At 41.3% G+C, this 19018-nt stretch overlaps 1 protein-coding gene across 1 annotated transcript in view; it reads right to left on the bottom strand.

The window, feature by feature from the left end:
• The window catches only part of VSNL1 (visinin-like 1), a 73193-nt gene that overhangs the window by 37858 nt on the left and 16317 nt on the right, over positions 1 to 19018 (bottom strand). The window contains exon 2 of the mRNA XM_005884078.2: positions 5390 to 5556. Coding sequence (XP_005884140.1) covers positions 5390 to 5551 — 162 coding nt within the window. The 5' untranslated portion in view covers positions 5552 to 5556. The remainder of the gene's footprint in view (positions 1 to 5389; positions 5557 to 19018) is intronic.

Here is a 19018-nt window from a genome sequence, read left to right as displayed (position 1 = left end):
TCAGAGCAGTCAGACTAAAAAGAATCTGACAGCCTTATCGCAACAGATAGAGGATCCAGGGCTGAGAAGCGAATATAAACAAACCCTTGTCAGTTTTACTAATTTACTGCCCTTAGCCCACATTGTACTTGACTTCCTTACTACTTACAGACCCCAGCACCTATGTTCTTTTGTCTTGTCAAAGTCCCCACATATTGTTTCTTCATATAATAAAAAATATATAAAGAGCCTGCTACACTTCTCTCTTAGAGAATTATTCTTTTAATTCTCCTATGTACATGTAATAATTTGGGTTTTCCTCGTGTTATTAGAACTTGTGCCAATTTTATTAGTAGTCTAGCTGCAAGAACGCAAGAAGGGTAGAAGGGGGAATTCTCTCTCCTGGACAATGCCACAATGCCACAGTCCAAGGGACTGGGCTGTTTGACATCTGGAAACCTTCCCATGCCCAGGTGCCTTAATCTAGCTACCCATCTGTCTTACCTGGGTACAAAGCACTTTGGTTGGCTCTAACATGAACTAATGTCACACTTCATCTTGTATGGCAACAGGGGCCTGGTGGACACCGTTGTGCTGAGGAAGACACAGAGCTCAATGTCTAAGGCTCTGTGATGGGAATGACGCTAGCATAGCCTTGTGGTAGGTCTTGCCATGGTTGCTACCCTACCTTAGAATACACTGTAGACATCAATAGAGCCTTACATCCTCCTCTGTAGACCATTTATGCGGCCATTGGCTTTGGCATGTAAAACAAACACATTTTTCATCTTGACTCTGGAGTAACTGAGTAGATCATCAATCATGAGAGCAAAAACATCTTGTTATAGGTTGTAAAATCATTTTCACTTCCCTTCTGTCCTTTGGGGTCCACCATTGAGGTGATAGGTCTGGGCTTGTTATTTCCCTATCAAAGATGAGGAAAACAGAGATTCAGAGAAGCAGGGATATGGCAAAGGTAGCACAGCTGGGGTTGAATCTCAAGTCTGCCCGTTTCCAAATCCCATGGCCATTTTTAACCCCCCTGACTCTGACTTTTCAACTCAGCCTGAATCCTCCCAAACAATCCTGACTGACAGGCAAACTCCAAACAAAGTCAGAATCCATTTGGGGCTTTCCAGGACGCCACCAGCTTTGTTATGCGGTTTCTTCAGCTTTCATGTCACAGTGACTGAACAAGGTAAACGGGCATCCTCTTCCAAGGAAGAGGACCTTGGAGAGGGACACATCCTCCCTCACACAGTTGCTTGCTCTTCCCCAGGGTAGGTTTTACTTTGACACTGTGGCTGCTTCTCTGAACATATAGTTAAAACCGCAAACCCTCCATCTTCATTTGTGATCTCAACTTGGCAATCACATGATTATTGGAAACAAGAAATGCTCCTGGGGGGGAAAAATCAGGTACTTGGTTCTTTGTGACAAAATGCAAAAGCTCCCTTCCCACCCTTTCACAGCAGTGCTGTGGTGAGGATGATGAAATAATCTCCTACAACTTCTGGGACCTGAGACACAGACATTCCTGCGTGTGCCGGGGGGTCCTTACATCAGATACAGAGGGATCTGGGTTTGCACGTGAGAAGTGTGTAACAGAGAAGAAACAGGTACTGTATTAGTTTGCTGGGGCCACCATAACACAGTGCTACAGACAGGGTGACTTGAACAATAAAAATGTATTTCCTCACATTTGGGGTGGGCAGAAGTCCAAGATGAAGGTGCTGGTAAGGTTGGTTTCTTCTGAGGCCTCCCCTTGGCTCCTAGATGGGCGTCTTCTCCCTGTGTCCTCACATGGTCATCCCTTTGCATGCCTGTGTCCTAATCTCCTGTTCTTATGGCCCTAGTCATAATGGATTAGGGCCCACTCTAATGACCTCCTTTTCATTTAAAATTAGCTTTTTAATGATCCTATCTCCAAATCCAGTCACATTCTGAGGTACTGGCGGTTAAAACTCTCACAAATGAATGTGTAGGGAAGTGCACAGGTACGAAGCTTGAAAAAGTAAAAATATCTCCTAGAGATATTTTACCTTCTTAAAAGCTAAGAGAAAAGTCCTCCATCACTGCCTTAATTAACTTTTTACTTTAATATCCCATTTTGAAATTAAGCTCTTCTTTCCACTTTTGCCCCCCAAGAAGCACTTATGTCATTCCGCCTTGTATTGTGGTTAACCGTGTCTTTCAGAGTAGCCTGTGAGATCCTGAGGGCAGGCAGGACTGTCCTTTAGTTACTTTCTATGCCTCCACCACAGGCTTTCTGAGAGGGAGATACACAGCCAGCATTTAATATGATTCACTCAACAATATGATTCCTGCTTGCTTTGTAGTAGGCTCTGTGCTAGCCATTGGGTCTTATGTTAATTGAAATGAGGTGACTGTGGTCAATATGACAAAAGAATGAAACCTGTATCAGACTAGGAAGGACCATGCCCAGATCTGTGTTTTTCAAGGCTCACTCCAGCAGGCATATGGTGTAGGGGATGGAGGGGTGCAGGCAGAGCTGCCATGGAATCCAGTCGACAGGTAGGGTTCTGTGCTGTGGTACGAGTCAGCATACAATTTTTATTGTCCGATCTCTTACCTTCAGTCTTTTTGTGGGCAAATTGCCTCATTTTTCTGAACCTCGGTTTTAAGCCTTTTTAAACATAGACTTAATGAAAGCGTTCCTTTATATTTAGGTAACAAAGGCTTCTAAAGCTGAGGGTTTGTGGCTCCAGGCCTTGCATTGTCTCTCATTATCCTGCTCCTCCCTATACTTCATCAGCATTTCTTCTAAGCAGCGAGGTGACTCTCTGGGAGCCTGAAACAGGTCAGGTAGGCGACAGTAGATGAGCCAGGCTGACCGCACAGACAAGAGGGCAGAGGCCACAGCAGTTTTGCTGGCCCAGCTGTGTTCCAGGATGTCTCAACATCCACACTGAACGAGAAGGAACCCCTGAAAAGTGCTTATTCATCAGGAGAAGGACTGTGTTTTGCTGAATATTTGCACTTTTCAGCAGCATTAAAGGAAGTTTTGTGTGTTTTTTTTTTCTTGTCGGCCCTTCTCCTGGTCCTCATTATATAACCCACATTTTTCTGTGCTTCTCCCTTCTAGCTTATCAGACTTGTCGTTCTTTTTTTCTGTGCATGTGGCATATTTCCTACATGATTCTACTTTGTATTATGTCCTTGGACAATTTTGGAAGCAGTGGAAGACTTTGCCTGCTTTCTGACTATTTGATACAAGAGCACAGGCTAAGTTTGAATGTGGCTATTAAGAAGCTGCCAAGAGTCTAAATTCCATCCAGAAAGTCATATATTCCCTTCAGGGAACAAAAAAAAAATCTACTCCAGCATGGAGTTGGGGAGGTGGGGTGGGAGATGATGTCAGTACATATACGTCAGTTGTACTGTGTACGCTGAGCTGTGTTTAATGTTTACATCCTCCTCTCTCCCCATCTTGAGGCTGGTGCTTTTTTGGTGCTGAGTATTTCCAGTATATAAACGCAATACCTAATTTCCTGCAAATCAACTATGTCTTCAAAGGCAAAACTTCTCATTTCAAACAAACAGTAAGGAACATGGCACACGGAGCTCTCTTAAACACAGAGTGACAGCTTACATGACCTTCGGTGACATGGAAGTGGCTTTGACAAATCTCATTTGTCTGTGCTTTCCTTGGGGCTGATAGTGAAGACAGTTCTGAGGCCCTGGCTAACTCTTTGGTGATAAAATAGTGGAAGATGTGACTGAAAACTATGCAGAGTGGTATGTATAATAATCTAGGAACGTGCATACCATCACACTTCTCTGCAAAACCAATTTAGATCACTTGAATAATAAATGCATTTCTCAACACTTTTATATAAAAGGTCTTCACATGCTAAAAATGAATTAGATCTTCTTAGAAATGTCACAGTAGTCTTATTACAGTACCCATGCCAGTATATGTGTACCTTTCTACACACACTTATAGACATAGTTTTTTATAGACATAGTGTTCTCAGGGGCTCAGCTTTAGGCCTTCCTTCCCCCGGCTGCCGGCACCGGCTTCCCTTGCAGCCCTGGCTTTGTCCAGAAGGCTGTCCGGAAGGACGTCAGGTCTAATTAGCATATTATGCTTTTATTATTATAGGTAAGCTCCTGAAAATTCACCACCCAAAACCATAGGTATGACTTTGACACAATTTATATCTAACACATGGCTATATCCCCAGCTCATCCCTTGCCGATTCCCCACTGAATATAACGATCAGTCTGAATCCTGTGTTTATCACTCTCTTGCTTTCCTTTTTATATGACTTTATGGCATTTGTTTGTAATCTTATAAAATTTTTAAATGTTATTTGTGTTTAATTTGGAACATTTTGAGACTTACTTTTTTGCACTTAATGTTTTAGTGTCACTACAGTTCAACTGTTTTGACTGCTTCCGTGAATATACCACAGTTTATTTTCCACTCTCCCTCTGATGGGCATTTGGGTTGTTTCCCAGATTTGCTATTGTGAACAGTGCAGCTATGAGCATTCTTATACATGTCCTTTCTTGTACAAGTGCAAGGAAGGAATTCTGGAGTACAGGCTATGGGAAATGTTCAACTTCAGGAGACAATGACAATGCTCAATATTTTATGCAATCATCCTACACACATATATACAGGTGGGTGTTTCAGATTGCTCAAATGGACAGTTGCTACACTTAAGTGATAAAATCACTCTATGCTATTTGTCATTTTACTCAGAAAAAGTTAAAAGAAAAAGTATGTATTTCTTCCACAAGCCTAATATTATGTAAGTAGATACAAATTAGAGTGGCTCGAGTTAAGCTGATAAACTCAGACAAACCCAGATAATACCACTGCAGTAGGAATTATACCTTCCATGGAACAGTTTTCTCTCAGGTCCAGGGAAAGATGAACTTCCATACAGTACAAAATGCTGAGTTAAGAGCCCATGGTGTGGACATTGATGCCTGGATGTACACCAGACCTCCCCTAACCCTTCTACATGTGATGTTGAAGGGATTTTTTTTCTTATCTGCAAATAGGAGGCCTTTTCTTAGTGAAAAAAAAATCCATGTACTTTCTCTTTAACTGAGAAAGATACAGATGCCTTTTCAAGCCAAACAATAGTGTAATTAGCAGCTTGTCAATAATCATCAGCACATACGATTATCTGAAATTTTACTGTTCTTTTACCAGCCCTGTCATCCTCTAAACTCTACTCAGTGGTTTGATTGAACGATTACTCTTCTTGTTCAGAAATTATTATCTCTGGAACAAAGCACACCCCTTTGCATTTTTTTTTAAATTGTCAATTTTTCTATTTGGGTGAAACAAACTGGCTAATTTGAATTATAATTCCACATGAAGCTGCATTTCATGAAGACAATGCTTCTGCCTGATGAACAAACAACTTACCTTCACATAGAGCTGCTGGAATTCCTCGAGATTCAGCCTCCCGCTCGGACAGTCCTTGAGGAACCCTTTGTACCACTGCTTGAGCTCATGCTCGTTAAACTCAGTGCTCTTCACCAGGTCCTCCATCACTTCGGGAGCCAGTTTGCTATTCTGTTTCCCCATTTTGCCTGAAGAAAAGCAAATTAATGCAATTAGTGCCACAGCTATGATTATTTCAAACTTGATTAGGAGCCAAGCTGGAGTTCTGAGCAGTTCCTTGGTGGGAACTCCCTCCAGGGCATCTGATAAAAGTCTCCCCAAGTCTACTTCCTTCTATTTGGTATTCTAGAAAAAAGATTAGCACAAAACCCTCTTCTCACAGTTCAAAGGGCTGCAGAGTTCACCCTCGTCCATCATGTGTCATCTTTCACATGGCATTGGTTACCACATGGGAAGGCTCCTGTCCCTTTTTATGCTACTCATGTAAAGTATATGGGCATTGTTTATATTTTCTTTCCATGAATTAAGTTTATTTTCATTTGCTACCCAGGTACCTAATTCTACATTTAGTTTGTGGAAATATTGAGATTATTGATAAGAAAAATAAGGCTTTATACACAAATGATCAAAAAGTGGCTTGGAAAGCTGATCAGCAATGGTAGGGAGTCTCAGTTGTTCTAGTTCTAAAGTTTCAGATTTTTTTCCCAAATGGAAACAGCTCATGTTTATTAGTCACATTGATTCTCTATTTTTCTTCTCATCCTCAGAGACTTCCAACAACACTGCTTTCAGTGTTGACCAACTCTTGGTGGCTTTTTCAAAAGATCATTTGGTGAATTTCAGCTGACATAATTCCATTCTTCTATTATTACTGTTAGTAAGTAAAAATAATAGTACATTAAATAATGTTACCTAAAAAGAAAGAAAAAGAACCAATGTTACCTACATCAATTATGTGCCAAGTTATGTGGCCATTATCACAGTAGAGTGTCAGTGAACAGATCATAGGTTTAAAGTCATTCCTGATTTTTACTCCTGATTTGGCCATTTACTATGTCTATCACTTATGGCAATGTTAACTGCTTTATCTTCAATTTCTTCCTTAATAAAGCAAATATAATAACAAAACTCTTTTAGCTTCACTGAAAGAAATAGGTAAACAAAGATAAAAATACTCCAAAATTAAAATAGTTGCATTAGTGCAGGAAAATTAAGAATTACTATGTAAAATTTCCTTTTAGTGTTGTTTTATAATAAAAAAAGAGTGAAAACAAATTAGTCACAGATTGATTTAAAAAGTCAAAGTAAACTTGAAAATCTAAGGGACCACCAGAATAAGGAAAATGTCACAAGATCTTTAAAGTTGTTCAGAGGAGACTGAGTAAGGTTTTGAAGAATTTACCCAAGTGGACCTAGTGCTTCAACGTTCTTGAGACAAATTCTCTCCCGGGCTCTAGGCAGGTCTACACTTGCAATAGACCAGAAAAGATAATCTCATCACATACTTTGTTATTATTTTTTACCTTCTTCTAAAACAGATTCCACACCCATTGTCAGTAACCTGCCCTAACACTGAACAATTCTTTCACAAAGCCACTCCCTCTAGGGAAGGCTTCCCCCTCAGCACCATCCCAACAGCACACAACCCAGTGAGAAGATACCATTAAGATGAGCTTCCCCCTCAGCACCATCCCAACAGCACACAACCCATTAAGATGGCCATTTGTGTTCTAGGCTCTTAGGTTTGAGAAAATGCCCGGAGGATAAGGCATGCCCTTTGTTATGGAGCTTCTCTATTTACTCTTGCTCTTAATTCCAAGTTCCAAGTCTCTTATTAACAACTGTCTCTTAATTGTAAGTTACTGTGGGATTCCACAGCTGGATATGGAAATCAAGTAAATACTCAGGTGTCCGGTTTATATAATCGGAGTAAGAAAATTGTAATTCATGGTTATCCTGATAATCAAAAGATGTAAAATTTTCAATACGTCACTTTGTTCTTTTTAGAGAATTACAAATTTTCATTATTGAACTAGAATCTCACCTAACAATAAGAGCTACTGAATGCTGAGTGTTGGCTCTGGGTTAGGTGCTGTGTTGAGTGAGCACTTCATGAACTTGCCTATGACCTTATGACACCTCAGCAATAAGGATTAGGGCAGCTCTCTCAAGATCATACAAATAGTGTGTGGCAGAACTAAAATTTGAACCTGAATCTGCAAGACGCCTATGCACAATCACAGACAGGTGAATGGAAGGCATGTTAAGTGAAGGAACAGACGGAGCAAAAGCAGGAAGAATCAGTGTCTCCTGGCAGAGAGAGAGAGAGAGAGAGAGAGAGAGAGAGAGAGAGAGAGATCAGTCACTTTGCCAGAGCCTTCTTTGGAAAACCACAAGCTCAGACGTGAATTTGTATTAATAATGGAAAAATGGATTAAAGGTTATTTAAAACCACCTCTTCCAAAAGCCTTTTGAAGGTCAAAGTGTCAGCTTCTCTCTTGTGCAGGAAAGCTTGGATTTTCCATGGATCACTTATGATTCCTTAGCCTGTTCCAGCTGCCTGGGAAGAGGGTTGTCTCTTACACACGCAGGGAACATTGTCAGGACCATGAATCACAGTTCTGAACAATCAAGTGCATAGCTTCATGCTTCTTGGTTATACTTTATGATCAGCACCATCATGCAGGTGTGTCTGGCAATGAGTGAATCATTCAGAAAATCAAGTTCTGAACCGGCTCAAAGTGGCATTGACAAAGCCCTCATCAGAACTTGTCTAGATTAATGACCAACCTCCTCACCGGGCTGTCTAACTCCAAGCCACCTTTTTCTGCATGGCTGCTTGAATGAATTTCTGAAATATAAACCTCACCATCTAATCCTCTCCCTAAAACTCTCAATAATTCTCCATTGTCTACAGAATGTAGCCCCCCTCTCTCTACCATGGCACAGGTCCTGCCTACTCATCTGTCTTTTCACTTCACATGCCTGGCAACCATCAACTATTACAGGTCTTAGGTCTTACATGCTTCCCAAGTCCATGCTTTGTACATGCTGCTCTCTTTTCTTAGAATCACATGCCCCGTGTTTGCTCAGCAGACCTTTTCTTCTTTAATTGTCTTCAGCTCACAGGCCACCTCCTCTGCGACACCTTCATTGACTTTACAAGGCCAATGTAGGCATCCTTTCTCCTAGGCATCCCTCTTACCTTGTAAAAGCTTCCATGATCATTATTATTTAGTTTCTTGAGAGAGAGGACTGTCTTTTATTTATCTTTTCATCCTTAGTACCTCATTCTAAGTCAGTGATGGCGAACCTATGACACGTGTGTCAGAGGTGACACGCGAACTCATTTTTTTGGTTGATTTTTCTTTGTTAAATGGCATTTAAATATATAAAATAAATATCAAAAATATGTCTTTGTTTTACTATGGTTTCAAATATCAAAAAATTTCTATATGTGACACGGCACCAGAGTTAAGTTAGGGTTTTTCAAAATGCTGACACGCCGAGCTCAAAAGGTTCGCCATCACTGTTAAGTGCTCAACAAATATTTTTTGACAGAATGAATGAATGATGGGGACTGACCATTATGAAATAGATGCTTAAGGACCTTGTCACTGATTTTCATCAATTTATGGTATTTTGTATATCTTATTCTGAAGAGAATCAATGTAACCATAATATAAATGTAAAGTGCAGGCAGCATATGGCAGGAATGTTTCATTGAACTGTATAGAAACTAGTCTGTTTTCCTGGAGGTTGTTTCCTTGTCTGTCTTCATCATCAAATTTTGAACACCTTGAAGGTGGGATCCATTTTTTATCTCAGTACCCTCAGTTCCTGGCATAAAGGCGATGCTTAGTAATGTTTGATAAGTGAATGAAAAAGCATCCATGGGTTAACGCTCCCCACCTACACTCCTTTTGTTCTGGGCAGCAATGATATGGGTTAAGTAGTATCTTTCCCTTGGGACCAGGAATACAGAAAGGATAAAAATGAAAGTAAAACTTACCAAGTTCCCAGTGATAAGGGGAGGGAGATTTATCCCAGCTCTGTTTCTAGTTGATTCTGTGATCTTGGGTAAGATCTTTTCCTTCCCTGTTGCTCAGTTTCCCTCTTTGAAAAATAAGTGATTTGGGTCAGATGATCTTTAAGGCCATTCTAACCCCTTCCATTCACTGATTTGCAACCTAAGTTTTGTAAATATGAAAATGGAGTCCCAGACTTCAAATTGGCTGTCTCGAATGTGTGGATTTTTTACCGGAGAACCTGTCTGTACTTGAGTGTTTGTTACCTTAGAAGGGAGGGGACAGGAACTGGTATATTATGTTTGAGTTCCAGGCTACAAGGTAAAAACCAGCCCAGCCACAACCCAAAGAATTTTTCACTGCTTGAATTACAATAAAGAGAAACTCGGTGCTAGGCACAAAGTGGGGCTGGTGGAGGGGTTCTGATGGGCCAGAGAGCCCCCACCAGGGATGGACCCTGGAGTGAAATTCCAGGACCACTTACCTGTAGAAAAGACTAAATTTTTCTACACTGCAGTTTACAGAAGGCCTTTGTGCACATTTGCCTGTATAACAATGCTGTAAGAAAGAGGTAATTACCATCCCCTCTTTACTGATGAGAAGTTTTAAACTCAGAGAGATTAAGTAATTTACTCTAGCTCAACCAGCTCGTAAAAAGCTTAGAACAGAATGAAAGAACTTCCATTGGTTTCTAATACAGGCTTTCTGTCATCTTTTGTCTGGATTCTGCAGCCACCTTCTAGCTGGTCTTGCTACCTTGAATTTTTCCCTCTTCTCATCCACCTTCTATCTTGTCTTGATAACAGGATTCCAGAGCAGAAGAGGCAGAGCACGTAAGAGTGCCCTTAGGAGAAAACTGGAAGACTTCCTAGAAGAGGGAAAAGGACCAGCAGGGGAGCCAAGCAACACCCACTTGCATCGTGTGTGTGTGTGTGTGTGTGTGTGTGTGTGTGTGTGTGTGTGTGTGTGTGTGTGTGTGTGTGTGTGTGTGTGTGTGTGTGTGTGTGTGTGTGTGTGTGTGTGTGTGTGTGTGTGTTGCCCTGAGTTGTCCCCGATCCATGCTGATATCTAAGTCCAGCTTCCCAGGACATGGCAGGGCCTGCTGCATGTAATGAGGCACACAGAACATCAGGTTCAGCTTCTCTCATGTAATCTGGCCATCAGCCTGCCAAGATCCATGTACAGACTGCGGGGCTGAGATGGACAGTTCAGGCACAGGTGCAGATACACAGCAAGATGAGCACATCAACAGGGAAACAGCCCTGGAAGTAGGACTCAGAGCAGCAGAGAAAGGGCTTTAGGGGCTCAAACTGGAGCCTATGGGATACCTGACAGGGGTCTGGATTGCAAGTTGAGCTGGTTCTAGTGTCAGATTACCTGAGTTCAGCTTTTAATAGAACAAGTGTTCCTCACCTGAACATGGTAATAACTGGAAGAGACTAGCCTTGCTCAGGCTTAGACTCCTGCCAAAATTGCCCTCTCTTTTCCTTACCTCCCGTCTAAATCTTACTCCTTATGCAAGGCTTGGTCCCAATGCTGTTTTCTCCATGACACTCTCTACAAGCTCTCTACTGTCCTTTTTGTATCAATAATGACATGTGGCCTGGTTAACGCTGGGTAAGTCAGTTCAGCAGACATTTATAAGCATTTTCTGTGAGAAAGGCCCTGTATTGGGCATGGTGAGATATACAGAGAAGACATGGTTCCAATCTTGAAGGGCTGAGAACTGAATGCAGGAGACATTCAAACCTCCTAGAATAGGGAGCATGGTGAGATGAATGCTCACAGCAAAGAGCTAAAGATCATAAGGAACAGAGAGACAAATTCTTACTAGTTCTGGCAACTTCTCCTTTAACTGATTCCAGGTGAAAAGTTCTTAAACAGTGTTTCCCAAACATGTCCCAGAACAAGACTCATCCTTGGCTGTCTTGTTAAAAATACAGCTTACTGAGACCCATTCTTTGAGGAAATTCTGTACTTTTAATAAGCTACTCAGGTGAATATGATCCTCAGTCAATTTGGGAAGCACCGATACAAACATGAATAAAAATCAAAGTCTAAGGAGAAAACACCCAAGGCAGCACAGACATAACCCCAGATCCTCCCTTCCTCCATGTGACATCCCTAATATGGTTTTAAGATCCTGCATTGGGGACACTAGCAGTAAGAATTTAGAAATCACACAACTAAAGATGACCAAAGCTTAAAAAATTTTACCTCTGGGCTCTTCTCTTTTATGCCCTTTAGTTTTACGTTGGAGAATATGAGGTTGTCCAAGATCCCATGCGTCACTGATGACAGAACCAGGGTGAGAACCCCTGTCTCCTGACCTGGCTGGGTGTTTCCACCCTTCCACCCCCTAAGCGAGCTGCCTCCAGGCCAAACAAAGCCTATAAGCCAGGAGGCATGTTTATTTCTGTGCCAAGTGTTGAAACAGTTCCCATCACCGACCCTTTGGGATCCTATAAACAAATGACATGAGGTTGCTAGTTTCCAGAGACTGTTAAAACCACCCTGAAAACCAGACTCAAAGTTGCCCAGCACATTGTGTGGGGTATTCTCTTCAATAAAGCAAATATCTGACACGCTGGTTCTTTGGGCTCCTCTCTCCTTCATCCTCCGGAAGCCAAGTGCTCACAGCCCCCCAACAGCATGTCCCAGGACACAGGGAGAGATCACAAGCTGGCCTTTTATGCTGTCTCTGTGGACCTGAGCAGCTTCGGAAAAGGGGAGAAATCCTTTCTCTTGGTGTTCTCTGGAGACTTTCTCAGACCCTGAACCTAATGAGATTAGAGCCAAGGTCCTGGCCCACAAGCATGAAACAGGTGGGGACGCAGACTGCACTCTTGGGGACTCACGATGAGCGAGTATTCATTTGATCTGTAATAAATGAGGAAACACATTTTGATGGCAGTGTTAGAGCCGGTGACAAGAGTTTCATTCCAGAAAGTATAATAAATACAGAAAGATGAAAGCAGAAGTGAGCCCCAGGGATCAATCATCTGATCTAACTCCCTTGTTTAATAGAGGAGCCCCAGGGAGGCCAGGGGACTTATGCCATGGGACATGGAGTTAGTAACAGAACCTAGCAGTGCCCTGGCTACTGAGCCTCAGCAATAAGACTTGGAGGCCAGTGCTCCCGGAGCACTTAGATGGGCCAAAGTTCCTAGCCGCTGCAGGAATGGGAAGAGCCAATCCATGTCCTTGTGACTAGGGTATGAAGAGTGGCCTCCTTCCCTAGGCTGTCCCTCTACAGCTCAGGACTGAGAACCTGAAGGGGCCCTGGAGATTTGCTGGATGGGGTGGCCCTGACCCAAGGATGGATGCTGCTAGTGGACCTTAGCCCTTGAATCTGACTAAGTGGTTCCCTAGGTGGTTCCAAACTAAAATCACCTAGTAATTAGGTGGCCAAGTGCTCATGGACTCTACCTGCAAGGGGTCAAGTGGACTGATCAGCCTTAGGGGTCAGACCCAACTGCCATCTTCTTTCTCCTTTCCCAGGAACAAAGGACATTTCCCAAGTACCTGGGAACCACAGCTTAGACTACATCATGCCCAAGTGCTAGGCTATGACTTTGGAAATGTTTCTGTTCAGGCTCAATTCCCTTTCACCCCATCTTGTGGGTTCCCTTCTTTCTTAATCAGGGCGCAATGTCTTTTATTTTTTACTTAAGCTTAGTTTAATGGAGAAAAAAGTGTGCTGGTGTCAGACCTGGGATTTAATGGTGCTTTTGCTGCATACGAGGTGTATGACTTCTGACAAGTTACTCAGCCCATTGGAGCCTCATTTCCTTCATCTGTCAAATGGAAATGATGACATTGCTCATTGGGTTGTTATGAGAATTACTGAGATAAGACATAAAATTCCTTCCACATAGTGGCTGTTCAACAAACAGTGGCTATTATTGCCCTGATCACAGGACCCAGCAAACTGGGCAGCTCTAGCAGAGAGGTAGACATTTCAAGATTCAGGCCTAGACATCTAGGAGTCAGCCTAACCCCAACACCTACATCAAGTCTGATAGGTATAAAGAGAAGTACACAGATTGGGAGACATGGAGAATTTACCATGGTCCTATTTACTCTCCTTCCTTTAAGTAAAAATGCTTCATATCTGACTTGACATATTCAAGTCATCTGAGGACCCCACAGCCCTGAGTAAGCATCAACTATTGAGTGAAGTTCCCATTCAATTCCTTTCTCACCCACTGAACAGAAGTATGAGCTAATTAATAGCTGGTAACCTTTCATCTGGGAGTGTTTCAAGCAGCCACCCACTTTTCTGCATCTTATTTTTACTTCCCGGTGCTTGTCTGTGACTATTCAATGTGTTTGAGAATCAGTTTCTATGAAAGGAAGGGGCTGATCCTGGCAGCATCAGAACCTTAGTTCTGTGAGGTAACAGAGGAAATGCTTTCATTAATAATCACAGCCTTCTGTCCAACAGATTGCGATCTAGGTTGTGCTGCCAAGTCCCAGTGGGTAGGACCGTGGCCCTTATCTCCAGCAGCAGGGAGCTGTGAGAGAGAAGTGCAGACCTGGGGCCCATGTCACCTGCACATCCCCAGTCACAGGGCTAGGAGCAGCCTTGAGCATAAGTGGTGCGTATCCTCTCCTTGTTCTCAGAGGACATGGGTATCCTGAGGGGCGAGTGACATGTCCAAGTGTCTACTGATAAAGGCGGAGTCATTCAAGTCTTCCGATTCTTAGTCTCTTTCCCCTCTGAGAGCCCTTTGCACTGAACATGCTCCTAAACTGTGATTTGCACAGTAATTCTAAAAAATAATTTGTGGGTGGGTCTCAAATACAGAGAGTTTTGAAATTGGCATATAAAGTTGGCTTTATAAAAGTAAAATGTTCTGCTTGAAGGAGATGTAATACTAAACTTATTCAACAAATGTTCATGCAATATTGTCATATAATACAAATGTAAATATGGTTCCCATATTGATCTCTAGTGCAGGCCTTTCCTGAATACTAGATAATATATCTATCAGCTTGCTTACATGTCCACCTTTGTATCCTATAACTTACCAGACCCAACATGTTATCTTACTGGGCTACTCTCTGAGTAATGGCCCCACTCTCTGCCCAGGGACCGGTTCAGAACCTGTAGTTATTGAGGACTCTGCTCTCTTTTACGTTTCTTTATCTAATTAATCATCAAGTTAAGTAGTTTGTAGACTGTACTTCCTAACTTTTTCAAATTCCATCCACTCTCTGTTGCCACTATGTTAGATCAGGCCACCATCTTCTTATGTCTCACTTTGATTACCACAATAATCTTCTAACTTGTTTCCCCATCTACAGTCTTGCCCTCCTTAAATCCAACTATAGCCGAAATGACCTTCTAAAGCATAAAATCTAACCATGTCACTGCCCTGCTTAACCCCTTCAGTGGCCTTTATATCCTCCTTCTGAATCCAGTCCTCAGCATGGCTCTCAAGACTACTCTGTCCCCTCTCCCCCGGCACCCGGGAGAAGCAATGATAGGGTGACATGGTGTTGTTGTGGGAGAATTCCTGGATCAGAGTCTCTGACATTCAGGACAGCCATGTTAGGAAGCATCTTTGAGGCTCAGTGCTGCCTTCTGTGAGATGGAGTATAATAATGTTACACACAGTATTGCGATAATGTTATCACAGCTTAAATGATATATAAGATAGGAAAAATCTATCCCATGTTCATTATAATGATTGAGATTCAAATTTGAAAGATAGAAAATTCAAAGAGAAGATGATCCATAGGTCATTACTTCGGGGTGCCTAAGGCCAGATCTAGGATAGTTCAATGAGGCCCAGAGAGAGATCCATTTAAAGGTCAAAGGAAAGAGCCAAAAAGGTGAAGGAGAGTAGAATTTGCCGCAGCAAAATATGCTGCTTTGGCATAGGATTACTTTAGGATGATTATTTTTAAGAAATAGCAGACATAGGAGAATCTCTGAAAACAGAGTCAAAGTTACCCTTCAAAAAGACACATTTATAAAGGGAAATCTCTATCTGTAAGGCTGTTTCCCTCTTTGTACCAGGAACAGGCAGATGTCCAAATCCCTATAAATTCTTATTAATGGAGAAGGCAGCTGACTTAAATCTGCATAACAACCTTGACCTGGATTTCTGGGCTTTGCCTGATAGCTTCCCACCACTGGCTTTCCTCCCAACTAACGTTTTTTGTTTTTGTTTTTTGTTTTTACGGGTGATGGTATTTAAGGTGGTGACTTGGGCCATTTTGAAGAGTTACTCAGTTTTCCTAGTTCTCTCCCATGTACTCTAGAGGCCTATGTGTTATTAGACTTCTGCTTGTTTTCGTCCTATTAATCTGTCTATCGTTACAGGGTATAGCTTAGCCAAAAACCTAGACTGGTAGATGAAAAATGTATTTTTCTCCTTTGCAAACAGTAGTATCTCTGGATGTGTCTGTAGATCAAAATTCCCTACTCTCTTTTTAGTATAAGGACATTTACTTGAAGGTAAGGGCCACCATTCTGAGTTCTCAACCTGGAACTGTTGGCCATGAAGCCAGCTGATATCCTCAGGAAAAGTTTTCCAGGGCCCTCCCAAATGGCCTGTGTGGCCTTTCTGTGCTTTGATTGGTTCATGGGACACCTTTCCCTAAAACACCAGAGCTGGGTTTCAGTCCCAACTCTGCCATGGTTTCCTGTATGACCTTAGGAAAAGTCTGTTGCCTCTTGGAGCTTCAGTTTTCTCATCTTTGAAAGTTCTATGAAAGTTTCCCTCACCCAACTCACCAGGTCATTGTAGGGAACAAACCGTGGAGGCAGTTTGTATATTGTGACACTGTTTGTAACTCTTAATTTAGTGCACTCTCCAGGACATCTCAGGAAAGAAAACAAGACCCAGATATGGAAAGAAGTGGGCTTTGTGAGGCAGGGATGAGGAGAGGGAGTAAATTGTAAATTCCAGGCAGGAAGGGGTGAAGACACCTGTTGATGAGCAGCCGACAGAAGGTTCACAAAGAAGAAGCTGGAGGAAGAAGAGTCAACCACGTGCCCATTTCTTGGATTTTTGGGACTAAGATGGGAGGAAAAGACACATTTACCAAAGGTTGCCAGGGGAGTGCTGACCCTCTCTAGTAAGGTTCCTGTCTTTGATGTGTTTCTAGCTCTGACTTATGCTCACCCTGTCCTTGCTGGGCCTTTGTGAAGGATCCAGCAAGGCTGGAACAAAGCACTTTATTGTGGTACATGATAAATATATTGACTGAAAGGGACAATGCCAAGGCTGAGAGGGCTAAAATTAGACCTTCCAGTTCTGTTTGATTTGGCAGTTGTGTGCCCAGGCTGCTAACATGGCATCCTCTACCCACGTCCTTCCGTCCCCGGGCCTCCTGAGAGCACAGGTAACGTGTGCTGAACAAGAGGAAGTATTGCTTCCTCCGCCACCCTGTGGGGATGACAAATGCTTCCGGGCCTGTGTCCTGCCACTTGGAGCAGTATGTTAAATAATACTTAGCTTGAAAGGATATGTTTCCTCATCAGGTAATTTGCAGATTAGGATAAAACCATATCTCTCCTTCCCATTAATATAACACTTTCCCATAGTGAAACCATAGGAAATCTCAAGACAATCATATACTTGAACCTTCTATTTGTCTTCACCTAAGAACTTGCAGCTGCATCTATGTAACCAGCGCAGAACCCAAAGAACCAGGTATAAGAACCTTAATCATGCTGTGCAGTAATGTCATCTACAGGAAGGAGCATGGGCCTTGGCGTTAGACATATGAGGTGAGATCCCAATTCTAGCACTTCTATTAGATTTTGCCCTTGGGAAAGTTACTGAACCTTTCCTACCTTGTTCGTTCAGCTTTAAATTACATACAACCTCAAAATGTTAAATGCAATAATAAATCCACATAAATGATTTTAGCAGTAATAATTATAGCCTATCAAGTGCTTACCATGTGTTCATGGGTTATGCACTCCACCTTTACAATAATTTTATGAAGTAGATGCCACTACGTCTTCACTTCACAGTCAAGGAAAATAAAATTTAGAGAATTGAAGACATTTGTTCAAAATCACACAGCAAGAAAACAGTAGAGTTAGGATTTTTGAACCCTGGAAGTTCTCTTATTCACTGATAGCTTTTCTGTCTTCTTAAAGGAGATGAGAAACAACAAAGTATTCTCCAGGACAAAAACTATTATTTCAATGTAAGAGTTCGCCATTCTCCTTCTTGCCTGGATGGTGCCCTGATCTATGTAATTTTTTCCCCAAGGAAGGCAACTTAAGGGTTCTCCACAGCTTGGTCCATTATTTCACAATTGCTAGCTTCTGATTCCTAGGGGGTGGGGGACAGGTTTGGATACTAAATACAAAAGCAGCAGTTGAAGGTACTGAGAATTTTTAGCCAAGAGAAGCAAAGACTTTAGGGAGGAAATTTGAGCTCTTTTCAAATAAGTGAAGGATTTACTGGCACAAAAATAGACTTATGGATTAGCATAAAGGAACAGAGAGTCTAGAAATAGATCCAGCTATACATAATTACTTAATATATGATGAAAGAAATTTTTCCAAACAAGAGGAAAAGGGAATATAATCTTGTAAGTGATGCTATCATCACCACTTTACAGCAATTTGATGAAAAACATCAGATAGAATCACACTATATACCACCTTTTAAAAATATTAACAGTTGGAACAAACAGTTTAATACAAAAATTAAGTCAAAGATAATAATTAGAAGCTGAAAATATGCTAGACAAATGTTAATAGTTATTGCATATGTATACACATAGCTTTGAATATAAAACCAATACAGTTATTAAGGAAACCATTAGAATCAGAGGAGATAAATGATTGGAATGTGGCTAGATAATTCATGCCAGAGTAAACACAAATAATGAAAACAAAACCCAAAAACATGTTTAACTTACTTATTAAGGTTAAGTTAGGCTTTCTAAACATTAAAAGCAATGGCAGAAACTATAAAAGATAAGATAAATAGATAGAATTGCATAAAAATTCAAAGCTTAGGCAGTTTAAAAACATCAGAATAAAGCAAATATCAAAATGGGGAAATATGCAACATAAATGTCTTCTAAGTACTAAATATGCTTAAAAATAAATGGGGAAAGGGTATGAAATCTGGGCAACAAATATGAACAGATTATGAACAAAAGATGAAATATCTTGGCCAACTTCAATCCTACAAATAATCGAGCACAGTAAAATTGTATATTGTTGCAACCCACCAAAAAAATACTAGAAATCAAGAAGCTTTATATATCAACACTTTTAATTCCAGGGGAAGCTAGCTTAAAGAAATAGTCCAAGAGAAAAAAAAGTGATACACAGGATATATTTAAAGCAGCATTATTTAATAATGGTAAAAATACTCTAGAACTATAACCATTCCCCATTACAGAAATGTATAGCAAATTATGGCACATTAATACCAAGGAATATAAAACTGTGAGTTCTATGTTGAAACATGGCAAATTACTTATGATATTCTAAGTGGAAAAAGCAGACATACAATATTGAACAGTCATTATAATTAAACTATTTACTGCAAAAACAATGAAGTCACTTTGAGAATGAAAGAAGGTGCTATTGTTTATGCAAGGATAACAGGCATTATTCAGGGCTATCCTAAGC

The sequence above is a fragment of the Myotis brandtii genome, unplaced genomic scaffold (assembly GCF_000412655.1).
Source record: "Myotis brandtii unplaced genomic scaffold, ASM41265v1 scaffold813, whole genome shotgun sequence".
NCBI classification, from domain to species: Eukaryota; Metazoa; Chordata; class Mammalia; order Chiroptera; family Vespertilionidae; genus Myotis; species Myotis brandtii.
This window is presented reverse-complemented; position numbering and strand designations above follow the sequence as displayed.